The following is a 12,141-nucleotide window of genomic DNA, read 5'->3' on the forward strand; positions in this document are numbered from 1 at the left end:
TACGGCCGCCCCGCCGCCTCGGAGAGAGCAGTTGGTGGGCCGGAAATACGCAGGCCGGCGTGGGCTCCTGGTTGCAGCGGGGCGGCCGCGCCGCAGCATGACCCAGTCGGTGGTCATACAGGGTAAGCCGCCCCGGGAGGGTGGGGACCGGGTCGCCGCCGAGGCGAGTGGCCCTGTTGCTGCCTAATGTCTATTCTCTTACCTTCCTGGGCGCAGTCGGCCAGTGCGGAAACCAGATTGGCTGCTGCTTCTGGGACCTGGCGCTGAGGGAGCACGCCGCGGTCAACCAGGTACCGGCCCCGCCGCGCGAGAGACCCCCATGCCCGCCTGTCCCCGAGGCTCTTCCAAAAAATAAGAATTAATACTCCGGGAGCTTTTATCTGGCCGGTGTAAGTTGTATGGGATCTTCTCGGTAAAGGGAAGAGTTTTTAAACTTCTGGTTTAAGCTGGTTTGTAAACGTCTGTTGGCGTTAGGCACAAGAGTCCAAACGAACACTCGCCGGAGACCTTAGTCTTAAGGTTCCTTAATTCTCAGGGTTGCGTCTTTATCAGGGTTCTTGTGAGAAGCAATGAGATAGCATATGTGAAAGTACTTTGTAAAATAGGTACCATGTGTGGCATTATATTCCTTAATTTAACCAGTCAGCTTTTTAAATGATCACCAAGAATGCAGGGAAAGCTCTCATGTGATGCACCTGCTCTACAGTCCTGTGGGGACGCCTTTTCTCAGTACCTTCAGCTGCACTTAATCCATATATCTCGCGGTATTTGCTCTTCTCTAGATTGGAAGAATCAGTATAAGCATTTTATGATTGTTTGCTTTTTCTTATTGTAGCCGTATGCCGGCCTTTAAAGTATTGTGGGATTATTAAATTGAAAGGACTTCGTTTGGGAAAGAGGCAAAACGTAATCAAGCGCTAATAAATTTTTCTTTTTTTTTTTAGAAAGCAATTTATGATGAGGCAATAAGCAGCTTCTTTAGAAATGTGGATACCAGGTAAGATGGGGTTAAAGTCTGTCACATAGCTTAATAATTATTTTCATGTCAGCAGTTTGGGAGAAAATTCTTCAGAGGACAGTAAAAGCAGTTGATAGCTGTAAAGAAGTTGTTTGGCTTTTTTGTTTGTTTTTCTCATTATTGAAAGCATATTGTCATTCTCTTGTCATTAATATTCTCATATCATTAGGCAGAGCAGGACAACAGGTTTCCTTTTAAAGCCATATAAAGGAATAAAAAGAAACTTTAGTGTGCTTAATTTTAACTTGACCTTGAGATAAAGTTTCACTAAAAGGAATGCTGAAAATTTCCCTGAGAGTGTCTTGTTAGTGCATTCAATAATGGCTAACTTTTGAAAGAAAAATATATTGTTTACACTTATGTGATATTACTTGTGGTCAGGAGTATTTGCTCTACAAATAGAATGTGCTAAAAAGGAGCAAAGCAGTTGTCAGATTAGTTTTATTTAATAAAAGGTATATGTAAGTATATATCTTTTACCTGAAAGAGTAATTTGACATTCAGGGTGTGTTTCTAAGCTTTTAATGTTGAATCATGAAGTTCATGCATTTTCAAAATGCTTAATAAAACTAAACCTGCCGGGCTTGAACTGAAAAATACATACTTTAGATCCAGTTTTAATCTAATAAAGATTTCAGTTCTAGTTTGAATTAGTTGGTTGGGTGTTTGAGGCAGTTATCTCTCTGGGAAGGCTAATTAGGCCCGACTTCCTTAGTGAATTTCAGAGTCTGACCCTCAGGCTTGCAAACTCAGAAACTTCGATGACATCTTGAGAATGGGTCCAGTGCTCTCTAGTACAGGCAGATAAACCAAACTCAGATAGGAAATTACAAAGCAGAAAGTCAATGTAGTCATGGACAGTGGAGCTATAACTCAAAAAGACTAGACACCCATTTTCTTTCAAAAGCACATTCTCTTCTGTAGGAAATCTATCAGGAAAGCTAAGTAATAAAAGGTTACTTAGTGACCATGGAATCAGACCAAGGTAAGTTAGGTGTATTACCTTAATGACTGGTGTTATTTATCTTTATTAATATGGAGATATCTGTCACATAGACTAGATTACTTCTTGTTTGTAAACTAGAACATCTTCTCCCCTACATACTATTAAGAGACTCAAATTTGCCAATGTAATACTTCCTTGTAGGTAGTATTCTAACTAAATCTGTACTTCCATTCCCTCTGTAATACTCCTTTCATTGAATATTACATAGTTGAGACTCAGCCTGGAAGCCATTCTCTCTTAATCAGGTGACTTTACGTAACTCTGTTCTCATCTACTCGGTTTGTTTTATAATTTAACCCAAGAGCATACTTATTTCTCCAATATCAAGTTTGAGGAGAAGGGCCTTGGCATCTTGCTCTTCTTTCCAACGTAGTATCAACACATGCAGCATCTATTCCACAAGTTAGTACAAAAATTCTTTTTCAAAAATAAGACCACACCTTTGTATATACTTCTTTATTTGAGGAAATTATCATACCTTTTTAATAACATGATAAGAATTTACCTATACCAGGGGTTGGCAAACCTTTCCTGTAAAGGACCAGATGGTAGATATTCCAGGTTTTGCAGACCATAAAGTCCATATCACATCTCCTTGAGTCCGCCATTGTTGTATGAATGCAGGTATAGATAGTACATAAACAACTGGGCGTGCTTTGTTCCAGTAAAACTTGTTTTCACAAGTAGCTGGTCAGACTTGGCTTGAGGATTATAGATTTATCAGCCCCCGACCTATAGCATCATCTGTGCTCAATTCAGCATCATCTATGTTCAATTTACCTTCATATATTCTGTCTTGTAAACTATATTGACTTGTCCACTGTTTTAGTCATAGATTTAGTTACTTTGGTGACTTATCTTCAACATGAAATTCTAGGAACAGCCTTAGATACTCAACTGTATATCACTGGTATGTTAGTTGATGTGTGTCTGACTACAACAGAAAGCCTCACTAATGGTGGCTTAAACAGTAGATGTATCCAGTTATGTCACATACAAAGAAATCTGTGTTTAGAGAAGTGCCCTAAAGACCAGGATACTGTCACATTGTTTCATGTGTTGGTTTTTTGTCCTCATGTTTTTTTACTTCATAACCATAAAATGACAGCCTCCACTGCCAGGAATCCCATCCAGATTCGTGTTCAAGGTAGGCAAAAGGACCAACTGCATCTGGTCCTTTTTATCAGAAAGCTTCCCAGAATATCTCCTTTTTATTTCATTACCCAGAACTGGATTACATGACCAGCCCAAACTACAAAGAAAGCCAGGGAAATAAGTACCTCACTTTTTCAGCCTATTGGGAGGTGGGTAAGGGAGAAGGAGATTATGAATGGCTTCTTTGTTGCCTTTTGTGTCTGCCTCACTTGGCCTATAAGTAGCTTTACTATGTGAATGGAAGTTAACTTTATTACCTGATAGCACTATTAGCGTGGAAGATCTTATGACCTTTTCTCATCTTTTATCTTTCAGAGTGGTTGGTGATGGTGGCAGTATTTCCAAGGGGAAAATTTGTTCTTTAAAAGCACGAGTAAGTCTTATATACTTGGATTCTTATATTGCATGTGTTTTTAAAATAACTCTACTTCTGTAACTATCATAAGAATAAAATTTTAATTTAACTCCTCAAAATAAAAACAAGGTATTTGCTAAGCCACATTTAATATAAATATAATTAAGCAGACATTTGTGTCTCCATGAAACTTTAGGGGGAAAATTTTGTGCTTAAAGTGAAAATACTGCATATTTGGCATTTTTTCTAAATGTTTTAGGGGAAATATATGTCTAGATAAATGATAACAAAAGCTTTCTTAACTCTAAGCCTAAAATACATTCTAATGAAGGTTAATTTTCATATAAAAATGGTGAAAGGTTTATTTGCACCAGAGTTACTATTCCCAGTACAAAGCATAGATTCAACCACAGTCTAGTGAATACATAACATAACCATGTAAGACCTCCTGAACAAAAATACTTCTAGTCAGTAGCCCATATTTAGTCTTAATCTCATTGCAATAACACTTCTCTTCTGTGAGTGTGTCTCTGCAACAAACTTTTTCCAGCTGTTGATCAGTAATGTTTGACTGTGACAGAAAAGAAAGGCAGTTTTGGTGCTCTGGAAGTAATTGAGATGATAAGGATCAGACCTGGAGTAGTGGCTGAAAGAGTAGAGAGCAGTAGTGTTGTAGTACCTGGGAACCCTCTCCTTGTATCTGTGATCTCCAGTGTCCTTGGGAAACAAATTTAGGGCAGAGACTACGTGCTTGTAGTCTGTTAGGTTAATTGATTAACATTTGGTATAGTTCATGCCTTGGAGAGTGCTAACATCCCAATCCAAATCTTACTCAGAGATAAAGAAACGTTGACATTTCCTAGACCACTCCCAGTTTGAGCTCTTTCCCACCACCCTACCAGTGAGCAAGTTGGGAAATGGAGGAAACACTGCTGGAAGAGAATAAATCAGCATGTTTCTATAGCCTTTGGCTTTTTTCCTAGAAGGTGTTCTTCCATTTCTTCTTAGTAGTCTTGGTATCATATGGCTCTGATCACTGAAGAGTCTAGGCTTCAAAAAGTAATTTGGTGGCTGAGTTCCTCCACTGTGTTAATAGGCAAACACTCAGAATTTTGTAAATGCTGTATTACAATTAAGGGGAAGCTCAAGGGCCTGAAAGCTATCACCAGGTAGCTCTGGAAGAAAATAATAAACATCAAATCTTGGAAATTGTGACTCCAGATCTTGGATGGCTAAGTGAGGAATCCAGAATAATTCCTTGTAATTGTAATTAATTTCCGATGGAAAAACAAATCAGAGGTCTTATGTGACTAAGGAAAGATTGAAAGAGTTACAGACTGTCAGGGTTTAGTGCTAAGTGACTCCGACAGTGATGATTCTCTCAAAACTGACTTCAGGAGGTGCTTGAATGTCAGTTTGTATTCTGTATTCCCCTTCCTTTGCCTGATTGCAAAGTAATTGAAAGCATGGCTTAAATATGTTTAATCTTCCACAAATCATCTCAGTAAATCTGTTTTGGAGCAAGGACAGTAGAAGCTAATTTTGTTCTTTTTTGTAATCTTACGCAACAGTGAAATGCCTCTTATATGGTTGATTAGGTGTTAAAGTCAGCATTTAAGATAAAAATTGCATGTTATCAAAAATATCCTTGAAAATCCCTAAAATTGCCAAGAAATGACCCTGTATAGTCCTGTGTATGTATATTGATGCTGTATTTAAAGGAGCACATTTATAAAACAGAATTTTACAGTCTTTCTAATATACCACTGTAATATGATGATATAACATGTGATATTACTCAGCCATAAAAAGAAACGAAATTGAGTTATTTGTAGTGAGGTGGATGGACCGAGAGTCTGTCATACAGAGTGAAGTAAGTCAGAAAGAGAAAAACAAATACCATATGCTAACACATATATATGGAATCTAAAAAAAAAAAAAAAAGGTCATGAAGAACCTAGGGGCAGGACGGGAATAAAGATGCAGACCTACTAGAGAATGGACTTGAGGACACGGGGAGGGGAAGGGTGAGCTGGGACAAAGTGAGAGAGTGGCATGGACATATATACACTAACAAATGTAAAATAGATAGCTAGTGGGAAGCAGCCGCATAGCACAGGGAGATCAGCTCGGTGCTTTGTGACCACCTAGAGGGGTGGGATAGGGAGGGTGGGAGGGAGACGCAAGAGGGAGGAGATATGGGGATATATGTATATGTATAGCTGATTCACTTTGTTATAAAGCAGAAACTAACACACCATTGTAAAATATTTATACTCCAATAAAGATGTTTAAAAAAAAAAAAAGTGGTATACTACCATACAATTAGAAATACATTTCTAAAGTACTGTGTAATAATATTTTAATTGCCAGCTTACAGTAGCATACTTAATTACACAAATAATTGAATTCACAGGATTTAAATGGGCATAAATTGTGACTCCACTGTAGTCAGTACTCGGTAAGTGCCAAACTTGACTGTCTCCCTTTGATAAGATAATAGAGCATAGAGTTTGGTGGTTAAGAGTGAAGATTCTGCAGCCAGGCTAGCCAGGTTTGAATCAGCTCTACCACTTCCTAGCTGGGTAATCACAGCCAAGTTATTTAACTTTTCTAGGCCTCAGTTTCCTCATGTGTAAACTGGGAGTAATTACAGTACCTATGCATAGGGTTGTGAGGATTTAATGGGGTGATTCATGTACAGTGGCATGTAGGAAGTGCTTAATGTTACATGCTCACCAGCACTGAAAAAGCCCATAAATCAAGCACTTTCTCTGTGACACTGAATCAAAGGCTTAGGTTAAAGGGTACCCTAACATCATTTCAGATTACTTTTTTCAGCTTTGCTTTTTTATTTATTTAACTCTATTTTACTCTTTCATTCTTCCTCAGTGTAGAAAATATAGAAAGTAAAGTACAAAACAGTGGGGACAGAGGGTATATAATTCTACTACCAAGCTATCCCTGCTTACATTTTGCTGTATTTCCATCCAGTCTTTTCTATTTTTCTTTCCATAGCTAATTTTATGTTTTATTTTCTCATTTTCTTCTTAGTAATAGAGGTTATCTCCCATGTCAATAAAGTTTGTGATATTTAGTGAGTTTGTGAATTCAGATTGCGAGTTACTTAAGGGAAGGGACCCTGTTGTCATCTTTGACATCTATCCAGTGCCTTGGCTTTGCACGTAATAGTAGTTTACTAATTTGATTTGGACAGTTTTCGGCTGTGATTCATAAAGAGCAGCATGGTTATTCCTAGTGACCAAATACATTAATGAACCCTACATTTATTGAGAATTGTTTCTGGTTAAGGTTACCTTCTAAACTTCTGAGACCTTGTTCTCAAGAAATTTATAGTCACATAAGCACATAAATAAAAGAATTGTTAGAAAATCAGACAGAATTATTCAGTTCCTTTTTTTCCTTCTTATTCTTAGGGTAAGAATTTAGAATCCATCTTTTCATTGGATTCCACCTTTGGAGCAGAGTGAAATTATTTTTTAATTTTTATAACAGACTGCACAAAGAGAGTCAAAGATTTGATCAAACTTAAACTATAAAAAGAACAATGCAACTTCTAGCTCAAAAATTCTTTTTATTTACAGAGTGACTGAAGAAAAATATGCTAATTACATTTTATTTGTCTTTCTCAGGCTGTCTTGATTGACATGGAGGAAGGGGTAGTAAATGAAATTCTTCAGGGACCATTGAGAGATGTATTTGATAGTAAGCAGCTCATCACTGATATTTCTGGCTCAGGGAATAATTGGTGAGAATATGCTGGATGTAAAAATTAAATGTCATCTGAAAAAAATGAGGAATCTTTCCTTTATTCTAATAGGTCCTGCTGACATGAAAGCAAGATACAACTTGCCATACCTAACTCTAGGCCTTTCAGCCCATCATCTTTTCCTTGATAGATGATGGTGTTCACAATACTTGGAAGCCATCTGTATCCTAGTTGTTTCTCTTTTTTTTTTAAGAAAAAGATGAATCATGAAAAATTGATTTACTAAATTTCTCGTTGTAATTTGATTCTTGCATAACTGCTAAGTAGTGACAAAAGTTTTATTTTTTTTGTTATGTAGTTCCACATTTATATATTTATTCTATAGAACTCTTCACTTGTCCATAAAGATACAAATGAAAGATTGTTCACTGAAACATTGTTTTTAACATCAGATAATACTCAACAGGGGCTTGTTTAAATCAATTATAGTATATCCATATAATGGAAAATCATGCAACTCTTATAAAATGTAACATCTGCATGGAAATTTTCTAACATTTTAAAAATCAGAAGTATTAAGGCACGGAACAATGTGGCTAGCATACTAATTTGTATATGAAAACCCTTACCTTTTTTTTATTAACATCTTTATTGGAGTATAATTGCTTTACATTGTTGTGTTAGTTTCTGCTGTATAACAAAGTGAATCAGCTATACGTATACATATATCCCCATATCCCCTGCCTCTTGCGTCCCACCCTCCCACCCGTCTAGGTGGTCACAAAGCACGGAGCTGATCTCCCTGTGCTATGCAGCTGCTTCCCACTAGCTAGCTGTTTTACATTTGGTAGTGTATATATGTCCATGCCACTCTCTCACTTTGTCCCAGCTTACCCTTCCCCCTCCCTGTGTCCTCAAGTCCATTCTCTCTGTCTGCGTCTTTATTCCTGTCCTGCCCCTAGGTTCTTCAGAACCTTTTTTTTTTTTTTTTTTTAGATTCCATATATATGTGTTAGCGTATGGTATTTGTTTTTCTCTTTCTGACTTACTTCACTCTGTGTGACAGACTCTCGGTCCATCCACCTCACTACAAATAACTCAATTTTGTTTCTTTTTATGACAGATTAATATTCCGTTGTATATATGTGCCACATCTTCTTTATCCATTCATCTGTTGATGGACACTTAGGTTGCTTCCATGTCCTAGCTATTGTAAATAGTGCTGCAGTGAACATTGTGGTACATGAGTCTTTTTGAGTTGTGGTTTTCTCAGGGTATTTGCCCAGTAGTGAGATTGCTGGGTCATATGGTAGTTCTATTTTTAGTTTTTTAAGGAACCTCCATACTGTTCTCCATAGTGGCTATATCAATTTAAAAGTTGTAAGTATTTTTATAAACTGTTCTCTTACCTATAGTATTTGACTCCGTCAAAATTTTCCCATGGGTCAGATTTAATAGAATTGATAGAGATGCAAGCCAGACCAGTGTCCTAGCATTCAAGGTCAGTCTGAGGCTATATTTGGCCCTTAAATATATAATGGTCTCTTCTCCTTAATGGGAAAAAAGCTCCAACAGTGATCATTTTAAAATTTACATTGACACTGGTTTTGCTGTTTTTTAAAAAGTAAGTAGCTTCTTGTTTGCCAATCTAATATTTGTTATTTAAATTATTTGCAGTTAGTCCCTCAGGTTTATAATGTGTAATATTGTGTAATTTTACTAAAGCATGAATTTGAGTCTTGAGACTCATTTGGGGAGAACCAGTCACTAAATAAGTGAGTCCACCTAACTATCCAACCAGCTTTCTCTAATTGTCGTATAACTTATTCTGTAACTTTTGAGTTACACCTGACTACATGTTGTGTGGAAATCGTTCTTACATTTCAATTCATCATAATAATACTTGCAAATTCGGGCAACCAAAAAGGCTTGAAGAGCCTCATGAATATCAGTTTTGTACTGTGTGGCATTTCATCTAGTAATAACATGATATGACCAATATTTTTTTCATGTTTTAAACCAAAGTAGGTCAGTTTAAATTTTACTTTTATGTCTTTCTAGTTGACCACATTCTGCTTTTTAATACATAAAAGGCAGTGCAATCAGTTTACTTTCAATGAAGATGAGAAAAAACTATGTAACTAAAAACTTGTTTTGTTGTAATTATACCTTAAGAGCAGATAAATTTTAAAAACCATAGTTTAATATCCATTGATAATGAACTATTTTATCAGGATATTTGAGGATTATAGGTATATATATTTGTTAAATTATCTTCCTATATCCTTGAGATATAATATGATTTATTGATGTTAAACAGGAATAGAATTTACTTACTACAGTAAAAATATTTTTTCAAGCTTATCTATAGTCTTTTCATTTAGTTCAGAAATAATAAAATCTTGAAATAATAAATGCAAGGATATTTTTTTTAATCTATATTCTTTTTTCCAGGGCTGTGGGTCACAAAGTGTTTGGCAGTCTTTATCAGGAACAGATTTTAGAGAAACTCAGAAAGTCAGCAGAGCACTGTGATTGTTTGCAGTGTTTTTTTGTAATACATTCCATGGGAGGAGGTAAAATTATTTATTCATTTGTCTATAACAATGTGAAAATGCAAGTGAGAATTCATTTTGCCAACATAAGTCTTGTTTTCAGACCTTTGCTTAAGAATTAAGAGTGTGTTTATGAATGTATGTACATAACAGCTTTTTATCTTAAATTTTTGTCAAATTGTGTCACTATGACCATTTTTTAAAAATTTAAACCCTTTTAAAGAGTCAGTAGAACTGAATCTGAAAAATTTTTTTCTTTTATCTTTAGTAGAAGGTAGATTTCAGTATAAGCTTTTTGGGAATGCTGCTTTTCTCCTAAGAGCTTGCTTGTGCAGTTTCATATGCTGACTAGAACTAAGTATTTGTGGCATATTCATAGGTACGTTTGCAAAAGAATATCAGTACCCTTTCTTTAACCACCTTCAATCCTTTCTTGTGTCCAATAAGAGAAATAAGTAAAAGAAATCCTTTTAGTCAACTCCCTTAAATCATTCCTTACATGGTAATTAATCACCTTGACCTAGAATAAATGATCTGCATTGCTTTCTTTCCCAGGGAAGCCTGTACCTTGCAAGTGAAGTATTTTGCTCCCCTGTTCCATGAAGTAGAAACAGATCATAATTTGATAATTTCAAAAGAGAATTAGCCTATTTGAAAAGAAAAATTTGCCATGCTTTTTTCCTCCAAGCTGAGATTAAGATTTTTATATTCAGCAGGTTATGTACAGTTGACTTTCTTATACATATCTGTTATTCAGTATGATAGCATTTGAAAATTAAAGTTAAAATTGCTGTGTAACCATGCCTTTAGAAGACCATCATAATCATTAAATTAAGAAACTAATTTTCTTTATACTGGTACAATTAACCTGCAGATTTTGAGTAAGTTTTCGAAAAAAACCAATTTGATTTATAGTTCATTATGGTGCTTTTTTTATATCCCTCTATTACTCAGAATCTCAGTAGACTGTACTTTATTCATAATTCACTGAAAATGGCAAAAATACTTTAAGTAATATTGAAGGCTAAAAATGAAGTCTTTTCCCACATCTAATCCCTAATCTCTCTCCTCACAGATAATCAAGTTTGCCAGTGTCTGTCCTTCCAGATATTTCCTGTGCCCATTGTGTGTGTTTTTACATAAACAAGATCATGCAATACATACTACCCTGTAATGTTTTCACTTTAAATCTTTCCTGAACATCTTTCATCGGCTCTGTCCAATTGTGAGAATATGTAATAATTTTTAAAGTCAGTTCCTCATTGATGGATGTCAAGTTATTTATGATTTTTAGCTACTACATAAAATCCCCAGCAAACATCTGGTACCTACATCTTTGTTCATTTGTGCCACAATAGCTGTAGGCAATATTCCTAGAAAGGAAAGTGGAACCAAAGAATATGTATATTTTAAGTTTTGGTTGATATTACTGAATAACCTTCCTATATTATTGCATCAATCCGTATGATTAGCAGCAATTTATAAGAGTTTATTTCCCCACACTGTCACCAACACTGAGTATAATGAGACATAAATCTAATACAATATGTTCAAAATTATATTGTTTTAATTTGCATTTTTTAATTAGAGAAAAGGTTGAGCATCTTTACATCTATTTGCCATTTGATTTATTTTGAGTTACAACTTATATCCTTTGCGCATTTTTCCATTGCATTATTCATATTTTTCTGTTGTTGATTTGTGACCCTCTTTATTAAAGAAATTTAGTCCTCCATCATGTTTGAAGATTTTTTCTTAGTTTGCCTTTTTATTTTGTTTGTTTTTATATATACATATAGAGAGAGAGGGGAGTTTTGTTTATTTTTAATGGAATCAAAACTATCTGTTCTATAATGGCTCTGGTTTTTTATAATGCTTAGAAAGTCCTCATTAAAGATTAACCCAAAAACTCTCCCTCGCTTTCATCTAATATTTTTAACATCATAGCCTTTTAATATTTATCCAAATGGGGTTAGAGCATTATTGGCTTTTAAACTTTTTCTCATCAGGACAGCAAGAAATACGTTTTACATTACAAACCAACACACACACACAAACATACACAAACTAAAACAAAAGATTATTTACCCACACCATATGTGACATACTAATATTTCTGCGTTTCATTTAAGAGAAGAAAATACTGGTCCTAACCTTATAAATTAGTTTCATAGCCCACTGATGGTTCACAAGCCATAGTTTGAAAAGCACCAGGGTAAAGGATTCCAGTTTTCTCTAAGTTCTTAAAAATATCTGAATTTATATATATGTAACTCTGTGTGTCAGGAAATTACCTTAATGAGATTCTTAGAGTTTCTGCTT

General features: G+C 35.5%; 1 protein-coding gene and 1 long non-coding RNA gene across 4 annotated transcripts in view; both read left to right on the top strand.

Moving 5' to 3' along the window:
* TUBE1 (tubulin epsilon 1) overlaps positions 1-12,141 on the top strand; it is a 19,616-nt gene continuing 7,475 nt past the window's right edge. The window contains exons 1-6 of one of the 3 annotated variants that reach the window (XM_082404824.1): positions 1-122; positions 217-290; positions 945-997; positions 3,495-3,552; positions 7,188-7,303; positions 9,719-9,840. In XM_082404824.1, coding sequence (XP_082260950.1) covers positions 98-122; positions 217-290; positions 945-997; positions 3,495-3,552; positions 7,188-7,303; positions 9,719-9,840 — 448 coding nt within the window. In that variant the 5' untranslated portion in view covers positions 1-97. Of the gene's footprint in view, positions 123-216; positions 390-944; positions 998-3,494; positions 3,553-7,187; positions 7,304-9,718; positions 9,841-12,141 lie in introns of those variants that run through there. The other 2 variants (XM_082404823.1, XM_082404825.1) reach the window with 2 other exon arrangements.
* Positions 9,847-11,008, top strand: LOC309634648. Its single transcript, XR_014248281.1, has 2 exons — positions 9,847-10,198; positions 10,895-11,008. It is a non-coding gene; the product is annotated as an uncharacterized lncRNA (long non-coding RNA).

The sequence above is a fragment of the Balaenoptera borealis genome, assembly GCF_965194805.1.
Source record: "Balaenoptera borealis genome assembly, chromosome: 9".
Taxonomy (NCBI): Eukaryota; Metazoa; Chordata; class Mammalia; order Artiodactyla; family Balaenopteridae; genus Balaenoptera; species Balaenoptera borealis.